Source organism: Periplaneta americana, chromosome 4 (assembly GCF_040183065.1).
Source record: "Periplaneta americana isolate PAMFEO1 chromosome 4, P.americana_PAMFEO1_priV1, whole genome shotgun sequence".
Taxonomy (NCBI): Eukaryota; Metazoa; Arthropoda; class Insecta; order Blattodea; family Blattidae; genus Periplaneta; species Periplaneta americana.
In genome coordinates, this window is record NC_091120.1 from 205,493,381 (window position 1) to 205,514,571 (window position 21,191).

At 44.5% G+C, this 21,191-nt stretch overlaps 1 protein-coding gene across 4 annotated transcripts in view; it reads left to right on the plus strand.

Annotated features, from left to right (window-relative positions):
• Window positions 1-9,155: 9,155 nt before the first annotated feature.
• The window catches only part of LOC138698691 (oocyte zinc finger protein XlCOF6.1-like), a 29,841-nt gene continuing 17,805 nt past the window's right edge, over window positions 9,156-21,191 (plus strand). The window contains exons 1-4 of one of the 4 annotated variants that reach the window (XM_069824873.1): window positions 9,156-9,405; window positions 13,680-13,788; window positions 16,394-16,480; window positions 16,548-16,627. In XM_069824873.1, the coding sequence (XP_069680974.1) occupies window positions 13,720-13,788; window positions 16,394-16,480; window positions 16,548-16,627 (236 nt within the window). In that variant the 5' untranslated portion in view covers window positions 9,156-9,405; window positions 13,680-13,719. Of the gene's footprint in view, window positions 9,406-13,679; window positions 13,789-16,393; window positions 16,628-21,191 lie in introns of those variants that run through there. The other 3 variants (XM_069824871.1, XM_069824869.1, XM_069824868.1) reach the window with 3 other exon arrangements.

Consider the following 21,191-nt stretch of genomic DNA (forward strand, 5'->3'; position numbering starts at 1 on the left):
CCGTACGCTACTGTACAATACCGTACCCTGCCGTACACTACTGTACAACACCGTACGCTACTGTACAACGCCGTACGCTACTGTACAACGCCGTACGCTAGTGCACAACACCGTACGCTACTGTACAACGCCGTACGCTACTGTACAACGCCGTACGCTACTGTACAACGCCGCTCGCTACTGTACAACGCCGTACGCTAGTGCACAACACCGTACGCTACTGAACAACGCTACTGTACAATGCCATACACTGCTGTACAACAGCGTACGCTACTGTACAACGCCGTACGCTACTGTACAACACCGTACGCTACTGTACAACGCTGTACGCTACTGTACAACACCGTACGCTACTGTACAACGCCGTACCCTTCTGTACAACACCGTACGCTACTGTACAACGCCGTACGCTACTGTACAACACCGTACGCTGCCGTACACTACTGTACAACACCGTACGCTACCTACAACGCCGTACGCTACTGTACAACACCGTACGCTACTGTACAACGCCGTACGCTACTGTACAACACCGTACGCTACTGTACAACACCGTACGCTACTGTATAACACCGTACGCTACTGTACAACGCCGTACGCAACTGTACAACACCGTACGCTGCCGTACGCTACTGTACAACACCGTACGCTACTGTACAACGCCGTACGCTACTGTACAACACCGTACGCTACTGTACAACGCCGTACGCTACTTTACAACGCCGTACGCTATTGTACAACACCGTACGCTACTGTACAACACCGTACGCTACTGTACAACGCCGTACGCTACTGTACAACGCCGTACGCTACTGTACAACACCGTACGCTACTGTACAACGCCGTACGCTACTGTACAACACCGTACGCTGCCTACAACGCCGTACGCTACTGTACAACGCCGTACACTGCTGTACAACACCGTACACTACTGTACAACGCCGTACGCTAGTGTACAACACCGTACGCTACTGAACAACGCTACTGTACAACGCCGTACACTGCTGTACAACAGCTTACGCTACTGTACAACGCCGTATACTACTGTACAACGCCGTACGCTACTGTACAACACCGTACGCTACTGTACAACGCTGTACGCTACTGTACAACACCGTACGCTACTGTACAAAGCCGTACGCTACTGTACAACACCGTACGCTGCCGTACACTACTGTACAACACCGTACGCTACCTACAACGCCGTACGCTACTGTACAACACCGTACGCTACTGTACAACGCCGTACGCTACTGTACAACGCCGCTCGCTACTGTACAACGCCGTACGCTAGTGCACAACACCGTACGCTACTGAACAACGCTACTGTACAACGCCATACACTGCTGTACAACAGCGTACGCTACTGTACAACGCCGTACGCTACTGTACAACACCGTACGCTACTGTACAACGCTGTACGCTACTGTACAACACCGTACGCTACTGTACAACGCCGTACCCTTCTGTACAACACCGTACGCTACTGTACAACGCCGTACGCTACTGTACAACACCGTACGCTGCCGTACACTACTGTACAACACCGTACGCTACCTACAACGCCGTACGCTACTGTACAACACCGTACGCTACTGTACAACGCCGTACGCTACTGTACAACACCGTACGCTACTGTACAACACCGTACGCTACTGTACAACGCCGTACGCTACTGTACAACACCGTACGCTGCCGTACGCTACTGTACAACACCGTACTCTACTGTACAACGCCGTACGCTACTGTACAACACCGTACGCTACTGTACAACGCCGTACGCTACTTTACAACGCCGTACGCTATTGTACAACACCGTACGCTACTGTACAACACCGTACGCTACTGTACAACGCCGTACGCTACTGTACAACGCCGTACGCTACTGTACAACACCGTACGCTACTCTACAACGCCGTACGCTACTGTACAACACCGTACGCTACCTACAACGCCGTACGCTACTGTACAACGCCGTACACTGCTGTACAACACCGTACACTACTGTACAACGCCGTACGCTAGTGTACAACACCGTACGCTACTGAACAACGCTACTGTACAACGCCGTACACTGCTGTACAACAGCTTACGCTACTGTACAACGCCGTACGCTACTGTACAACACCGTACGCTACTGTACAACGCCGTACGCTACTGTACAACACCGTACGCTACTGTACAACGCCGTACCCTACTGTACAACGCCGTACGCTACTGTACAACGCCGTACGCTACTGTACAACACCGTACGCTACTGTACAATACCGTACGCTACTGTACACCGTACGCTACTGTACAACGCCGTACGCTTCTGTACAACGCCGTACGATACTGTACAACACCGTACGCTACTGTACAACACCGTACACTACTGTACAATACCGTACCCTACTGTACAACGCCGTACGCTACTGTACAACGCCGTACGATACTGTACAACACCGTACGCTACTGTACAACGCCGTACGCTACTGTACAACGCCGTACACTGCTGTACAACGCCGTACGCTACTGTACAACGCCGTACACTGCTGTACAACGCCGCTCGCTACAGTACAACGCCGTACGCTACTGTACAACGCCGTACACTGCTGTACAACGCCGTACGCTACTGTACAACGCCGTACACTGCTGTACAACGCCGTACCCTACTGTACAACGCCGTACGCTACTGTACAACGCCGCTCGCTACTGTACAACGCCGTACGCTACTGTACAACGCCGTACACTGCTGTACAACGCCGTACGCTACTGTACAACGCCGTACACTGCTGTACAACGCCGTACGCTACTGTACAACGCCGTACACTGCTGTACAACGCCGCTCGCTACTGTACAACGCCGTACGCTACTGTACAACGCCGTACGCTACTGTACAACGCCGTACACTGCTGTACAACGCCGTACGCTACTGTACAACGCCGTACACTGCTGTACAACGCCGTACGCTACTGTACAACGCCGTACGCTACTGTACAACGCCGTACACTGCTGTACAACGCCGTACGCTACTGTACAACGCCGTACACTGCTGTACAACGCCGTACGCTACTGTACAACGCCGTACACTGCTGTACAACGCCGTACGCTACTGTACAACGCCGCTCGCTACTGTACAACGCCGTACGCTACTGTACAACGCCGCTCGCTACTGTACAACGCCGTACGCTACTGTACAACGCCGTACGCTACTGTACAACGCCGCTCGCTACTGTACAACGCCGTACGCTACTGTACAACGCCGCTCGCTACTGTACAACGCCGTACGCTACTGTACAACGCCGTACGCTACTGTACAACGCCGTACACTGCTGTACAACGCCGTACGCTACTGTACAACGCCGTACACTGCTGTACAACGCCGCTCGCTACTGTACAACGCCGTACGCTACTGTACAACGCCGTACGCTACTGTACAACGCCGGACGCTACTGTACAACGCCGGACGCTACTGTACAACACCGTACGCTTCTGTACAACGCCGTACGCTACTGTACAACGCCGCACGCTACTGTACAACGCCGCACGCTACTGTACAACGCCGTACGCTACTGTACAACGCCGTAAGCTACTGTACAACGCCGCACGCTACTGTACAACGCCGTACGCTACTGTACAACGCCGGACGCTACTGTACAACGCCGTACGCTACTGTACAACGCCGCACGCTACTGTACAACGCCGTACGCTACTGTACAACGCCGGACGCTACTGTACAACGCCGTACGCTACTGTACAACGCCGCACGCTACTGTACAACGCCGGACGCTACTGTACAACGCCGTACGCTACTGTACAACGCCGCACGCTACTGTACTACGCCGCACGCTACTGTACAACGCCGTACACTGCTGTACAACACCGTACGCTACTGTACAACGCCGTACGCTACTGTACAACGCCGCACGCTACTGTACAACACCGTACGATACTGTACAACGCCGTACGTTACTGTACAACGCCGTACGCTACTGTACAACGCCGCTCGCTACTGTACAACGCCGCTCGCTACTGTACAACGCCGTACACTGCTGTACAACCCCGTAAGCTACTGTACAACGCCGTACGCTACTGTACAACGCCGGACGCTACTGTACAACGCCGTACACTGCTGTACAATCCCATAAGCTACTGTACAACGCCGTACGCTACTGTACAACCCCATAAGCCACTGTACAACGCCGTAAGCTACTGAAAAACCCCATAAGCTACTGTACAACGCCGTACGATACTGTACAACGCCGCACGCTACTGTACAACGCCGCACGCTACTGTACAACGCCGGACGCTACTGTACAACGCCGTACACTGCTGTACAACACCGTACGCTACTCTACAACGCCGTACGCTACTGTACAACGCCGCACGCTACTGTACAACGCCGCACGCTACTGTACAACGCCGGACGCTACTGTACAACGCCGTACACTGCTGTACAACACCGTATGCTACTTTACAACGCCGTACGCTACTGTACAACGCCGCACGCTACTGTACAAAACCGTACGATACTGTACAACGCCGTACGCTACTGTACAACGCCGTAGGCTACTGTACAACACCGTACGCTACTGTACAACGGCGTACGCTACTGTACAACGCCGTACACTGCTGTACAACACCGGACGCTACTATACAACGCCGTACGCTACTGTACAACGCCGTACGCTACTGTACAACGCCGTAAGCTACTGAAAAACCCCATAAGCTACTGTACAACGCCGTACGATACTGTACAACCCCATAAGCTACTGTACAACGCCGCACGCTACTGTACAACGCCGTACGCTACTGTACAACGCCGTACGATACTGTACAACGCCGTACGCTACTGTACAACGCCGTACGCTACTGTACAACACCGGACGCTACTGTACAACGCCGTACGCTACTGTACAACGCCGTACGCTACTGTACAACGCCGTACACTGCTGTACAACACCGGACGCTACTGTACAACGCCGTACGCTACTGTACAACGCCGTACACTGCTGTACAACACCGGACGCTACTGTACAACGCCGTACGCTACTGTACAACTCCGTACACTGCTGTACAACAGCGTACGCTACTGTACAACGCCGTACGCTACTGTACAACGCCGTACGCTACTGTACAACGCCGTACGCTACTGTACAACGCCGTACGCTACTGTACAACGCCGTACACTGCTGTACAACACCGGACGCTACTGTACAACGCCGTACGCTACTGTACAAAGCCGTACGCTACTGTACAACACCGTACGCTGCCGTACACTACTGTACAACACCGTACACTGCTGTACAACAGCGTACGCTACTGTACAACGCTACTGTACAACGCCGTACACTACTGTACAACGCCGTACGCTACTGTACAACACCGTACGCTACTGTACAACGCTGTACGCTACTGTACAACACCGTACGCTACTGTACAACGCCGTACGCTACTGTACAAAGCCGTACGCTACTGTACAACACCGTACGCTGCCGTACACTACTGTACAACACCGTATGCTACCTACAACGCCGTACGCTACTGTACAACACCGTACGCTACTGTACAACGCCGTACGCTACTGTACAACGCCGCACGCTGCTGTACAACGCCGTACGCTACTGTACAACACCGTACGCTACCTACAACGCCGTACGCTACTGTACAACACCGTACGCTACTGTAAAACACCGTACGCTACCTACAACGCCGTACGCTACTGTACAACACCGTACGCTACTGTACAACACCGTACGCTACTGTACAACGCCGTACGCTACTGTACAACACCGTACGCTACTGTACAACGCCGTACGCTACTGTACAACGCCGCTCGCTACTGTACAACGCCGTACGCTAGTGCACAACACCGTACGCTACTGAACAACGCTACTGTACAATGCCATACACTGCTGTACAACAGCGTACGCTACTGTACAACACCGTACGCTACTGAACAACGCTACTGTACAACGCCATACACTGCTGTACAACAGCGTACGCTACTGTACAACGCCGTACGCTACTGTACAACACCGTACGCTACTGTACAACGCTGTACGCTACTGTACAACACCGTACGCTACTGTACAACGCCGTACCCTTCTGTACAACACCGTACGCTACTGTACAACGCCGTACGCTACTGTACAACACCGTACGCTACTGTACAACGCCGTACGATACTGTACAACACCGTACGCTACTGTACAACACCGTACGCTACTGTACAACGCCGTACCCTACTGTACAACGCCGTACGCTACTGTACAACGCCGTACGCTACTGTACAACACTGTACGCTACTGTACAATACCGTACGCTACTGTACACCGTACGCTACTGTACAACGCCGTACGCTTCTGTACAACGCCGTACGATACTGTACAACACCGTACGCTACTGTACAACACCGTACGCTACTGTACAATACCGTACGCTACTGTACACCGTACGCTACTGTACAACGCCGTACGCTTCTGTACAACGCCGTACGATACTGTACAACACCGTACGCTACTGTACAACACCGTACGCTGCCGTATACTACTGTACAACACCGTACGCTACCTACAACGCCGTTCGCTACTGCACAACACCGTACGCTACTGTACAATGCCGTACACTACTGTACAACGCCGCACGCTGCTGTACTATGGCTTGCACTGCTGAACTATGTTCTGGAATTGGAATAAATATTTTAGTTCTTCAATTTACTCTATTCGAGTCGATTCCCGTGCCGGTTTCTGCTATCTTCTATTTAAATACTTTGTGAAGACAAATGCTGTTTATTTCGATTCCATTAAATGGTAACGGACCTTCAGAGGTCTGTCCGCAGAGAAATCTATGCCATACACAGCTTATGGACATTAGCTGGAAATTTGCCTCTATCGCATGGAACGTGTGCAGAAACAATCACGTTTTTCTTGATAACTCAGCCGCTGCTATAGGAAAACAACATGGGCATGGTGCTCCAGTACAATGGCACAAAACTAACAACATTACATAAAATGATGACACCAAAGAAGACGATAACTAAAATGATGATTACAAAAATTGTGATTACAAAGAATACGATTACAAAGTATATTATTATCATTATTTTCACTATCATGCTATTACTGTTATTTTTAACCAACTTTGTTTTTCTTATATTAGCTGAAGTGCTCTACAATGTTCTTTGACTCTGCTGACCCTCTATAGGGCTTTAATTAAATTTATTTCTATGTGCTACAGGTATCTGGTAAGATGGAAGACAAGATCTTATGGCCTTAATCCTGTCAGATTAAATAAATAAATAAATAAATAAATAAATAAATAAATAAATAAATAAATAAATGAGTTCCAAAAGTACTTGCAGGGACGCGATTCTGATGTTAGAAAGTCTTAGAAAAAAGTTTCATCGCACAGATACTTTATATGTCCCAGAAAGGAGGCAGGGCGCATGATTAGACATACAACGAAACAAAACTAATTTTATTACCTCAACTAGTCTTCTTGTGAACCAGGGTGCTTGTTCTCTTAACATGCGCACTGCTTCCTTTCTGGGACTTGTAAAGTATTTGTGCGGCAATACTTTTTTTCTAAGGCTGTATCTTTTAAATGATTCTTCTCCCATTTTAAAATTAATTCATTCATTAATTCTGTGGGTTTTCTAAGTGGCTAAGAACGATCCCTGAAATAAATGTGCCACGGACCTACATATCCTCCTCACACGAATTTCGGCATTTTCCAAATTTAAGTCTTACGAAATCTGAGCTTGGCTTTAGCATGTTGTCTTCGGTACTGTAGGACGAGTTTACTTGAATGCCATTCGCACAGTGCAAGGGTTTGGACCCCTTCTCTCGTGAGGACTGTGGCCCCCCCTCTCCCCACTGGTTGTGCAGTCTTTTAACATCTTCGGCGATTCTGTCCCCTTATTATTTTGTCATGCTTTGTCCCTTACTCATGTCGTAGCTATTAGGTTACCTACGTCTATTTTTGGCTTTCCCCTTCAAAAGTCTCTAATATTCATACATATGGAATGGTGAAAATCAGAGTGAGGGAAGTGGCCAACAGGCTTGGAGCCCACAGATACTGCTCAGTCCAGTTTCTCATGTAATCTCTCTCCTCCTGCTCTCATCCCATTGGGTCATTAATCCCTTCACTTATCGCCTTGGAGCCTACACAGACACTTGCTCTCTGTCCTAATTTCCCTTGCAATTGCTAGGACGCGTTTTCGCAAATCCATTCAGTTTCCACTCGATCTGTCTCACCCCAGTCTACATAAAAATATTTGCTATAGATTACTCAGCGCATTTCGAACTGGCAGATCGTCACATAACCTATAAACACACACGAGTCACTGAACTGAAAACTATGAACTGAAGCACTGGTAATCCCGACTGTCTCAGCTATCGGTGACTCAGGAGAAGACGAGAGCGGACTGAGGAGGAAGGGATGTGAACAGATAACGTACGACAACACGTGCAATATTTACTACAGTAAGCGGAAACATTAGGTCCCCTTCTGTTCAACTCAGCTTTAATTTCCATACGCATTGTTACTCATGTTTCCTGCACGAGTAATAACCTGGCTACTGGGATGCTTATCTGAGAGATGTTTGTAATAATCAACAGCGATAGTCAAGAAGGTCACATTCTTTCCGCTCGTCTTCTCCTGAATAACGGACAGTAGTTGAGGAGAATGGTCCAGGAATGGGATAAACATGCATGGAAAATTCAGTCTATTGCTTGATTCGCTAGTTCGAAATGCACTGACAATAATGGTTATTTGGACTATTACAGTTCAAAGTCTGATAGTTAAATATCAGATCATAATTGGGATATTTTGTTTTGTAATTTACATTACCGGTAGTTATATCAAAGATTCACAATGCCTGAAGATTAATTTTTAATATAAGTATTAACGTAAAATTCGTCGGAACAAAAGTTCCATCATCCATTATCACACATTGTGATAATTCATTCATAGTTTTCTGCCCAAGGGCAGGTCTTTCACTGAAGACCCAGCATTCTCCAATCTTTTCTATTTTCTGCCTTCCTCTTACTCTCCGCATATTGTGATCTATATAGTTTAATGTCGTCTATCATCTGATATCTTCTGCCCCCAATTTTTGTCTCCTTCACCATTCCTTCCAGTGCCTCCTTCATCTTCACGGTCTCCTTGATTTAACTGTTGTTGTAATTTCTAGTGCCTGTCTATTTTCGCATGTTGTGATATTTTAGCGGAGGAAATAGTGTTAATATGCTAACATTTTCTTTGTACACTAGAACCAAAATTTTGAAGTGTAGTACTATAAAGGGATAGTTGTTCTAATCGTGATACAGCACTTTCCGGTCTTCCACCTCGTGCCGGACTCAATTCAGTGATCTACGTGCTGTACGTACTACATACTACATTCAAACGAAAATAGTTCTGGTAAATGGAAGAGTTATCTTAAGCTAGTTAGCTGTAGGTCCATATGTAGTGAAGCTTTATTGAGCATATTGGTACACCATGATATTTATGTGTAATGGTCATTTACGTAGTTTGGACACGCCAGTTCAATCACTCGACTTCCTACGGCAAAACAGCTGTTTGGTGTCTTTTCTCAGTGCTTTCGACTGCAGTATACGTTACGTGGTATACCGTTACCCATTAAGTTATTATTAAAAATGAAGTGAATTAACTGTAGAAGATATTAAGGTGAATGTTACTTACGTCCCGCCCACTATAGGAGACATAGGCCAGTTTTACACTAATCCTAAACATTTAGTAGGCCTATAACTTGTTGCTTGTGCAGGCAATCTTTTACATTAGATTTGCGAAAATTGGTTTATAGCGCAACATTGGCAGTGATAAAAGTGTGAAATATTCGTTCAGTGGGCGGTGGATACTCTACATCAGGCGTCTCAAGGCCAACGCATAAAAGTTGTTATAGAGAGCAAGTATAAATAACATAGTCAGCTGAAGAGATAAGCGCAGTACCCGAAGGTAGCCGATCGCTGATTAATGTCACACGCATGAACGAGCTAAGTTGTAACTGTCGCGAGAGAAATGCCACAAAGCTGCACTTTTGAGTTGTACTGTCACTATAGACGGTTGTTTTCGGAAGGAATTTCTTAAGTAGTTTGCAGTAATAATAATAATAATAATAATAATAATAATAATAATAATAATAATAATAATAATACATTTATTTTCTAATGATATACTATCTATGAGTAAAAAGAAGACATCTGAAGCATGAAGAACCATACATGTTACGTAATTATTTAAGCACCAGGTACTGGCCACCTAACTCCATTATCTCCTGGCCTAGTTGACTGATAAGTGGTGCCTTGTTGGTATCACTTGTGAGGTTCAGACCTGTCTTCGAACAGTTGACCAAACAATAACAATATTTCATTTCTAATAAAGGTTTTTGGTATCGCTCTTTTTTTAAGTTTATACTATATTTAATAAAATACAATTCAATTAAATAATACTAATAATAATAATAAAATTACAATAAAAACTTGTTGGTTGTTAAAGTAAGTATTCTTACGTTACGCTAATATTAATATATTAATTACAATAATAGTTAAATAATATATTTCGTAATGTTTTCAATAATTAAAAATAACCTAAACACCTTAGAAATTCACAAGCAATTACTTTAAATTAGAACTATTCAAATCTTAAATCTGATCTGAAATTCTTTTCTCAAGTCCTTCAGTATTTCATTATATTTGTTACACTGGTCTTGATTCGGTAATAATTTTAGATTAATAAAGTGGTAACAGTTACCCACTGAAACTTGCGTCTCCCACAATTTCGCTTTCCCTATGAAAGCTTTTATTTCTTCATACATTTGCGGTAATAAGAACATTCTTTCCTCGGAGATGGACACAATGACTGACTGTTACATCGTAGCGGTTGCAGATGTCTATTCAAACGTCGCGGTCAATGACGTCATCCGGAGATACACGAACTTCTCCTGCATCTTGTTTCACTCTTACATTGAAAAAGAGAAAGAGGAGGAAGTGCTCTGAGAAGGCCCTATTGACCAAATCTTTGATTTTACTGATCGAGTACGAAGATTATAAACATTCCAAGCATACTACAATCTTATTTGAGATTTATTGATGACTTGTTAAGTAACAGTATCCAGATTTTCAGTGTGATTTAATGGAATTTACAATTTTGTTTCCCGAAAGTCTTGATTTGTTCAATTAAAAATTTTGCTTTCAAACTACATTCTTATGGTTCATTTACTTTGGTAAGTTGATTGTTTTCATTTCCGTGTTTTTCCTTCAGATTTCGTTCCCTAATTCGTTTTAATTGCTATCACCGTATAGTGTACCGAAGATTTTTCTTTATGCTTTCATTAAATTGACATGTCACGAGTGACGACAGAAAATACCTCAGGGGAGAGAGCAGATATGCATGTGCCTATGAGCGGCAAAAGAAAAAAAAAAGTCCCTGACTGAGAATTCTGAGATAGCCTATTTGTTTATGTTTTGGGAAATCATCAAATGCGGAAACCATGTTCTAATCACATATATTGCAGACTAGCTTTCTAATTTAATTTAATTCCAACTTCTAATTTAAAAACTGTTTACGCAAACTAAAATATTACAGCATTTGCTATTACTATTCACTACAGATTAATCAGGAGGTCTATTAGATATTTATTTCGCCACTACAGGGTGTGCAAGAAAAATTGCACAATTGTACTTACCATGCATTGTGACTGCAGTTTTCATTAGTAAAAATCATAACATTTCAACATCAATATATTTTTTTAAAAAGAAAGTGAAATGTTAGGCCCACTTAGAAATGATTAAATTGTGAATTCAGGGAAATAGAATTCACTGGACCTTAATAATAATAATAATAATAATAATAATAATAATAATAATAATAACAATAATAATAATAATAATAATAATAATAATAATAATAATAATAATAATAATAATAATAAATAAACACGTATTAAGTTTCTTTCATTATTTCCGAAAAGATATGGTGTATGAATTGAACAGAAAGGTCTTACTTTATAACATGTAATATATTTTAATATGAAGAATTACAGCCATTTATTTTAATATAATTGAGACGCAGAAGTTTTGAAATTACGTCTATTGACCATAAAATATTGTACGAAGCATTTAATAAGCAACGGTGAGTCCTTTAAATGTCCCAAATATCAATGTCATTTAAGTGTTTGCTACAAATATCTAGAACCGAACAGCGCTCCGAGTGGCGGAATTGGCGTTCTTATAAACGAAATTTGAGACTTGTCGCGATTAATTTAACCTTATTTGGGGATGGACACTGAGTGAATATTTTCATCTTATTTCAAAGCCACGTTGGAACCACTAAATCAGAGATGTCAATTGATGCCCATAGGAGTAAGCGCGCGCTTTAGAGCTCAGGAGAGCCTGAGAGCTTTATAGCGGAAAGGAATGAGACAGACGAAAGAGGTAGTATATGCCGCTTGGTCGAGCTATATTCAGGGATGGCCAGCACTGATTCAATAGATAAAGGGAAGAGAACTTATTAAAACTGTATCCATGTTCATTTTTAGATTTGCCTGAGAAGTATAAGTGCATTATAAGAATGTAAGTTTTAATTTTAGTGCTCATTTTTCACAAGTTTAATTTTTTATTCAAAAGAAATATTTTCTTAACTTTTTTTATAGAAAAGTGAAATTTTCAGATATAGGCCTATTTATTTAGTAGCCTAACAGATCGTTTTAGTAAATATAATATACGTAAATACGTATTACTGGAGATAGTGTATTGAAAATTTTTAAAATATTCGCATGGAAATTGTTTCTAAAGAAATGAATTAACAAAGCAACTACTGTTACATCATAAGCAAAAGATATGTGCCCATGTGTTGTAAAAATGTCAGCTCTATAGCTTCAGGAGATTTCGAGAAAATAATTTAATAGGCCTATTCTCATGTTAAGAAATTGCTAACCAATATCACCTTAAAAGCATAATACGATAAGAGTTTTGTTATGGAATATTAATTACACTTAAAACAGATACAGCACCTAGGTAACTTTGCTTTGTACTGTAATATTGTTTTGATTAGTTTATTGATTACTTCTATAAGGCTAAAGGTACCATCAATATCAATTCCAACTTATCATGTCATCATACGATGAAAGAGTAATGGAACGGAGAAAAATTCTTTCCGGTGCCGGGATTTGAACTTGGGTTTTCAGCTCTCTTTTTTTTTTGGGATATCACTTTCTTTATGATTGATGTATATCATCCATTTAGTACAGTATAGTTGTACTACTATGGAATTTATGTGAATATTCCTTCTCAACTCTCTATTATGTTATTAAGATTTAAAACACAAGTGCAATATTAAGAAATTGGTATTAGTACTTTTGTTTTACAGACAATATAGATAATATCAAACAGAAAGAAGCCATATAAAAATAACGACATAAAATTTCACGTTCCATATGAAGTTTGTGCACCACAGTTTTCTTAATCCAATAGGTTGCTTATTCATATGCAAAAACCTTCCTCTTTCCATACTTAGCGCTTGATGCCCGCGCACGACGTCAAGGTCAGAAAAATGCGCTTGCTTTGACATCACTACACTAGATTCTTTGACTTTTGATAAGGCACTGAGGCTAGGGTGACCACTCGTCTGAAACCTTTTTATTAAATCACCTAAAAGAAAGAATTAATGTTCCATAGGTTGTGACCACCGGAACCTAGTGGGATCCGGCTCGCAGGCATGATGGAGGACATCAAGGAGGAGCTGACTGAAGAGATGGATGGGAACGAAAAGGAATCGCCTTGTTTGGTAACTATTCGACACACAGCATTGAAATAATAAATAATCTGACATGAGTTAGTCAATTACATGTCTGTCATGCTCTTCAGAAATCCTACCCACACTTGGGGATTTTTCGTCATAGAGTTCCATCACATGTGCTGTACCTACTGGTATGTCTTTTGTACGAGTACACTGTCTTGTCAGTAAGCCCATCACGTTCCTCAATTCGGCTTGTATCGAAACCCTTCCCTGCTTGGTGATGAAGTTTCTTCTGTCCATATCTCAGACTGACGCCCCACCTATGCCTACTTCCTTACTGAACACACTAGACTACCAAAATTTCCACAATATTTTTCTAGTACTACACTTCATTAGATTGGCCTCAAGTTTGGCTCTGACAAATTAAATCATTGCTGTCAAATCTTCTAATCTGAGGAACTTCCGCCGATTTTAGCAAGACTTCTGACTTCTGTTGCATTCAAATAATCATAAAATACGATAATTTGGTCCAGGGAACATCCGTTTTTGGTGCAAAGATAATTCGTTTGGCATGTTTCTTAATTGAAATTAACCTAAGTGAGTCGGTGTCTATTCCGAAATCGGCGGAAGTCCCTCAACGCTTGTTTAACCGGAGATTCTTTTACTATGACTTTCTTAGATTTTGTTAATTAGTCAAAATCTATTTTGCTGAGTTTCCTTGCCTACGTTTACCTGTTGTCTTAATTATTTCTGATTATTCAAAATTTGATCAAGTTTTATTTTTAAGCCCCTATTCTCATTTTCCAAATCTTTCAACTCTTTTTGTAGTACCTCCATACATTCCAAATGTTAATGACTGTGTAAAAAATAGTAAGACTGTTCAATCTTACCTTTTCCACCTAAACAGATAAAAAACACAGACACACTCACCCACCCCCTCCGCCCTCTCTCTCTCTTTTTTTTCCCCTGCATTCCCCTGTTGATGCCGTGGAGATGATATTTAAAGCCATAAGTCCTCACGCACTTACTGTGGAAATAGTAAATAGACATTAGATATTGTTTCATGTCTGAAAATTAAGTTGCATATAATAGTTTTGATGTGTTTAGTGTTAAAAGAACAGTTCTTCTCCCCCCTCCCCGCCAGATATTTCCAAATGGTCTGTGTTATTCAAAACATATGATATGATATATTTGGTCACAGCACTTCTTTACATGTAATGGTGTACCTCACATTTCTGTATCCAGTGCCACCATTAACATATTATTACAATAACACATTATTTGCAGTACACGCCTACACAGATACTCCCAATTACACTATGTACCTTTTTTGTTATTTGGTCAAACTCCCCTTCAGTATTTTTGCTACATTTCAATTGCTATTCTCTATTTGTTCATTAATCCTAATATATCTAATATTCCATACTCCTTTCACACCCCCTTTTTCCTCTAACTACTGTTCACTAAAATCTCAATTTCAATTTTTCTCTATAAATTATCATATCGAATTATTTGTCCTATTTGTTCTTTGACCTTTTCTCCTATCTTTCTCTTATATTCATTTACTGTTCCAACATTCAAATGTTAGTACTAATTTTATGCTGTCACTTGTTCACTTCTCTTAACCCTTTCTCACTATTTTCTCTCATTCCTATTTGCGCTCACTTTCACTTTCTCACTATTCTGCTTACACCTAATCCATTGTCACTATTCTCACTTCCTATAAGTACTTATATTTTATTCTACACATCTGCATATACACTCTTTCTCTCTCCCCTATACTTCTCGATCTTTTCTAGTTTCACTTTATTTGCACTTTTTTGATCACATCCCCACATTTTTTTAAACGTATCAAATATCTCTGCTATATCCTCAGCTGTCGCAGGTTCTGACCTTTCTTTACATTTCGTCTCTGCCTTATTTCTCTCTCTGTCTTTCTTTTTATTTCTTTCTTCTTCTTCTATTCCTCTTTTATTTCCCCCCCCCCCATGCTTTCACTTTCATATCCTAGATTTCTACTTACACTTGCACCCTTATTCTTTTCACTACTTTCTTCCCTATCACTTCCTGACTCTTGGTTTCTCTTTTTATCACCCCTCGCCTTTTTTCTAGCGTCCGTGTTGCTTTTTCCATTATTGTCAGCATTCCTTCTGGAGTGCGCTAACCTTACCGCCATGGTATGGAGACTAGGAATCCGCTTACGCTGCATGATCACGTTACTGTTGTCTTCTCCTTGCTGTCCCATCATCTTTACACTTCCTCGTACGTCAGAATGTGGGTTCCTGAACTCATTACTATTCGCTCCTGTTACCATGTGTTGATCTGCGACAATCACTTGTTCCGTCCTTGAAGTAGGAATGATTTTCTTCTGCTCCTTCCCTCTGCTTATGTAGCTAACGTCGACTCTCTGTTGCCTTCTCGTTGCTTCCCTCTGCAAAGTTGAAATATGTCCACTGTCCTCTTTCGTTCTTCTCGTTAGTCCAAATTCTGGATGATTTTCATTCCTCAGACAAAACTCCAGATCATACCATTTTCTGTTCACTTTCAGTTTATCCTCGTACACATTGCTGTCAAATCTCTTACAGATACAGCATGCTATATGCAGGTTTAATTTGAGCATGAAGGTTGGTACAGTCGGATTGTTTGTTGGCAGGAGCCACACTTCCTGGAGGTGGATGTGAGCAGGATCAAAGTGGAGCCAGACTATGAGGAGCGGCCGGCGGTGAAGTGTGAAGCTGAGGTGAGTGTGGTGTGGGGAACGCGGTGGCCACGTTGCTTGACTAGGTCTGATGTGTGTTGTCTGGCAGGAGGTGCAGGAGCCCTGGGGTGCCATGGCAGTGCTCAAGGAAGAGATTACCACCGAGGACCACGATGTCTTCACAGAGAGGTCAGTGCTGCAAGTTATTATAGCTCTTCGTCTCCAATTTCTCGAGACTTCTCTTCGTTGACATCCCACATTTCTTCTGTTCAGTCTAACAGTTGGTAATCTTGGCTTTTTCAGCAATGTGTTGTTAACTGAGATCTTTAGCACTTTTAGGTTCCAGCATCAGGTCTGTCTGTGGTTGGTACGAAAGTGATGGCTCCTCTTATATTCTTTCAAATCCTCCAACCCATAATGTTGTGAATTTCATTTAGTGATCAGAAGATGTCTCTAGTTACACCAGCGTATAGGTAATTAAGTATGGACACTTCGCGTCGGTACCTTTGATGTAGCCGGACTGATTTCAATGACCTTCAAGCCAGCTAGAGCGTGAGATTCTGCTTTCTCCCTAGAGTTGGCGCTGACATCACACCAGCTAGCAGTCGACACAGCGGAAGTATAACACATATAATTAATACATCTAGGTACATTATGTACTAAAATGAAATAAATTGGATCCATAAAATAATAAATCCGTCATTAACTGTAATGTCTAGACTCTAGAGTTCCTTTATAATGAGAGTTCAGACGTTGACCCCAACAACAATTAAAATATGTAATGATTTGATAGCGCTGAAAATGGAAAAAACAAAACTCTTATGAGAAGTAAAACCATATACCTATATTATATTATATACAAATATTAAACAAATTTGATACTTAATTTTATAATGCATTATATTATTTTATAATATAATTTATTATATCTGAAATATAAAATATTATTATTACAACTAGTTTGTCACTGAGAAATAAGGAAAAGCTGTTAACTTGAATTTATTTGAAGCAAAGCATCACTGGATTATCCAATAAGGTAGGCGATGTTTGGATCCTGTGTGTCAACTCTATTCTCAGTTATTATCTTAGCGTATTGTGAATTTTATTAGTTACAACAATGTAATTTATTCGTCACAACAATAATTCCTTTCTACAATTCGCCTTAAACGCTCTCGTCAACAATTGGATTTTCACTCAACACAGTATTCGTTATAGCACTCCACCGACGACAATGACAATTTACTTGGACTAGTACGAACAACAATTAACTGTTAATCTTAACTAATATTTACAAAGCACTATTTACAAATCAGAACTACCAGTTCTCAGTTCACAGTTCTTCTATCTCAGTCACTCGAGTTCACGGTATCTCGAACCACAGACCTTCAGAGACAGTTCACTGTACTCGAACTCGGGTCCCTCCAACTGCGGTCCACTGCACTCGAACTCAGGCCCCTCCAACTGCGGTCCACTGCACTCGAACTCAGGCCTTCGGATGCTGACGCAGATGCGGACGCACACTCGAGTCGAACTCCGGCTGGCTTGCTTGCTCTGGCTTTCTCACTGACTGAATAACTGAAAACTCTGAAACTCTGTCTAGTTCGCTGGCGCCTGCTCTTTTATAGCAAAATCATAGTTGCGAGAACCTTCTACAGGTGTGTAGAGAATTATCTCGATATCTCTACATCAACAGACTTCTGGAATAGTCGAGAAGGTCGTTCCACATTCACTGCATTAAGTAGCAGCTGCGCGCGCAGACTCGTCGCGTGACGTAATACACCCTCTCTCTTCTCTCCACCGCGCGACGTCACTCAATGTTTCGTGGAGCCTGTGCGATCTGCTTTCATGCGGGACGCTGGTCGTGAGTTCGATTCTCACGTCGCTGTCACATTGCCCCCTCCTTAGGGCTGCTCGTCCCGGGCAGTCCCTTGGTAGGCTGCTAGTCGGTCCAACGTTTGGGGTCCTCCGGCTGCTCCCTCCTTATGGTGGCGCCACCCCATCCTTGGCTTGGCTGGGCAGCGATACTCGTACAGCGTGGGCGCCATCTTGCTTTTCCCCTTGGCCCTCCACGGAGAGCTCGCTGGCCACGGGTTGGTCCTCGGCGTCCATCAGGAACACTTCATCCCGACCAAGACGGAGTATACGGCGCCGGACGTCCACCGTCGCATCGAGTAACCGCATGGCGTCGAGTCCCAGGACGACGTCCTCGGTGATGTTGGCGACGAACACCCACATCTCCAGTTTCCTCTTCCCCAAGGTCAGGTCCAGGAAGACCTCTCTCTGGATGGGCAAGCTCTCGCCTGAAGCAGTACGTAGCTCGTATTGGCGCAGCGGCGTCCTCCCAGGTAGGCCACGCACGACGTCTGGTCTGGCGATAGTGAGCATCGCCCCGGTGTCCACCAGTACTCTGCATGGACGGCCTCTTATCCGTCCTTCAGCAATCAGCCCATCGTCGCATCTTCTGTCGACCGGTTTCAGGACGAGCCGAGGGGACGGTGATGATGGCGCCGACGTGCTCCTCCGAGCATCGGCCCCCTCTCTCTCCTGACTGTAGCCAGGTCGGTCGCAACTCCTCCGCAAGTGCCCAGGTTCACCGCAGGACCAGCAGGTGGGCACCCGTCGTCCCCGTTGCTCAGGCGACTGTTGACTCCTCTCGGTGTCAGCCACCTCTCTCTCTGGCCGGTGGCCAGAGCGGTCGCAGTCCCTCCTTAGGTGTCCCGGCCTCCCGCAGGACCAGCAGATGGGCGCCCGTCGTCTCCGCCGCTCCGTTGACTGTTGGCGCTCCTCGACGTCGGCCACCTCTCTCTCCTGCCTGTGACCGGATCGGTCACAGTCCCTTCTCAGGTGTCCCGGTCTGCCGCAGGACCAGCAGGTGGGCGCCCGTCGTTTCCGCCGCTCCGTTGACTGCTGGCGCTCCTCGACGTCGGCCACCTCTCTCTCCTGCCTGTGGCCGGATTGGTCACAGTCCCTTCTCAAGTGTCCCGGTTTGCCACAGGACCAGCAGGTGGGCGCCCGTCGTCTCCGCCGCTCCGTTGACTGCCGCTCGGGTGGCTTCGGTTGGCGCCCCCCAGCATCCGTCGCCGTGACGCTCCTGATCCAGTGCGGTGCTGAGACTCCCGCCGCCGACTTGGCCACCTCCATCCTGAGGGCCGCCGCCAGAGCTGCGTTGATGGTACGATGCTCTGCCAGGAGTAGCTGTTGTCTTATTTCGGGGTCTCGAACTCCGCTGCCGAAGGTGTAGGCCGCCTCTCCAGCGATGAAGTCATTAGGTAGGCCCCTGAGGGCCTTATGGGCCAGTTGTTCCACCGCCATCGCGAATTCTTGCAGGGACTCGCCTGACTGTTGGACCCTCGTTTTCAGTTGGGTCCTGAATGCTGCAGCAAGTTGATGGTCACCATAACGTCCCTCCAAGGCCGCCATTATCTCAGCGGCTGTCCCATCTTCTGGAACGCTGTGAAGAATCTCTGAAGCCTGTCCCTGAAGCGCGGCCAGCAGCTGAGTAGTTTTCTCTGCCGGCGTCCACCCATTGTGCTCTGCGATGGCCTCGAACTGGCGACGGAATATCGCCCAAGACGTCGTACCGTCGAACTTCGGCGTCTTGACGTTGTGATGTCTGGCTGAAGGCGATGATTCCGCAGGGCCACTATATGGAGTCCTCAACTCTGTGGCCACTTCTTGCATGGCACGTCGAACTTCCTCGGCAACTATCTGTTTATGTTCTCTAGCCTGGCGATCCACCAACGCGAGAATGTGCTTGTTTTCTTCAGCATGTCGGTCCATCACCTCACTCGTCTGCTCTTGACGACGCTCGAGATCGCGGATTTTTCCGTCGAAATGGTCTACCTCCTGTCTCAACTCGGCTACTGTCTCGTTTATAGTTGTAAAATTCTGGTTTAATTTATCCAGATCGGCCTTAAGTTCGTCTTTCACAATGGCGACAATTCCATCTACGTGGGCCGAAACACTTTCGATTTGTGTAGTGACGTCATCTTTCACTCCGCTTATGTCGCCTTTCACTCCGCTTATGTCACTTTTCATCTCTGTTTTCACTTCGCTTATGTCACTTTTCATCTCCGTTTTCACTTCACTTATGTCGCCCTTCACTTCACTTATGTCGCTTTTCATCTCCGTTTTCACATCACTTATGTCGTTCTTAACCTCACTGATGTGCTTGTTCATTTCTGCTTTCATTTCTGCGATGGCTTGCAGGATCTGCTGTAGGTTCTCCATTGTCGATAATATCCCGATTCTGACACCAGTGTGAATTTTTATTTAGTAACAACAATGTAATTTATTCGCCACAACAATAATTCCTTTCTACAATTCGCCTTAAACGCTCTCGTCAACAATTGGATTTTCACTCAACACAGTATTCGTTATAGCACTCCACCGACGACAATGACAATTTACTTGGACTAGTACGAACAACAATTAACTGTTAATCTTAACTAATATTTACAAAGCACTATTTACAAATCAGAACTACCAGTTCTCAGTTCACAGTTCTTCTATCTCAGTCACTCGAGTTCACGGTATCTCGAACCACAGACCTTCAGAGACAGTTCACTGTACTCGAACTCGGGTCCCTCCAACTGCGGTCCACTGCACTCGAACTCAGGCCCCTCCAACTGCGGTCCACTGCACTCGAACTCAGGCCTTCGGATGCTGACGCAGATGCGGACGCACACTCGAGTCGAACTCCGGCTGGCTTGCTTGCTCTGGCTTTCTCACTGACTGAATAACTGAAAACTCT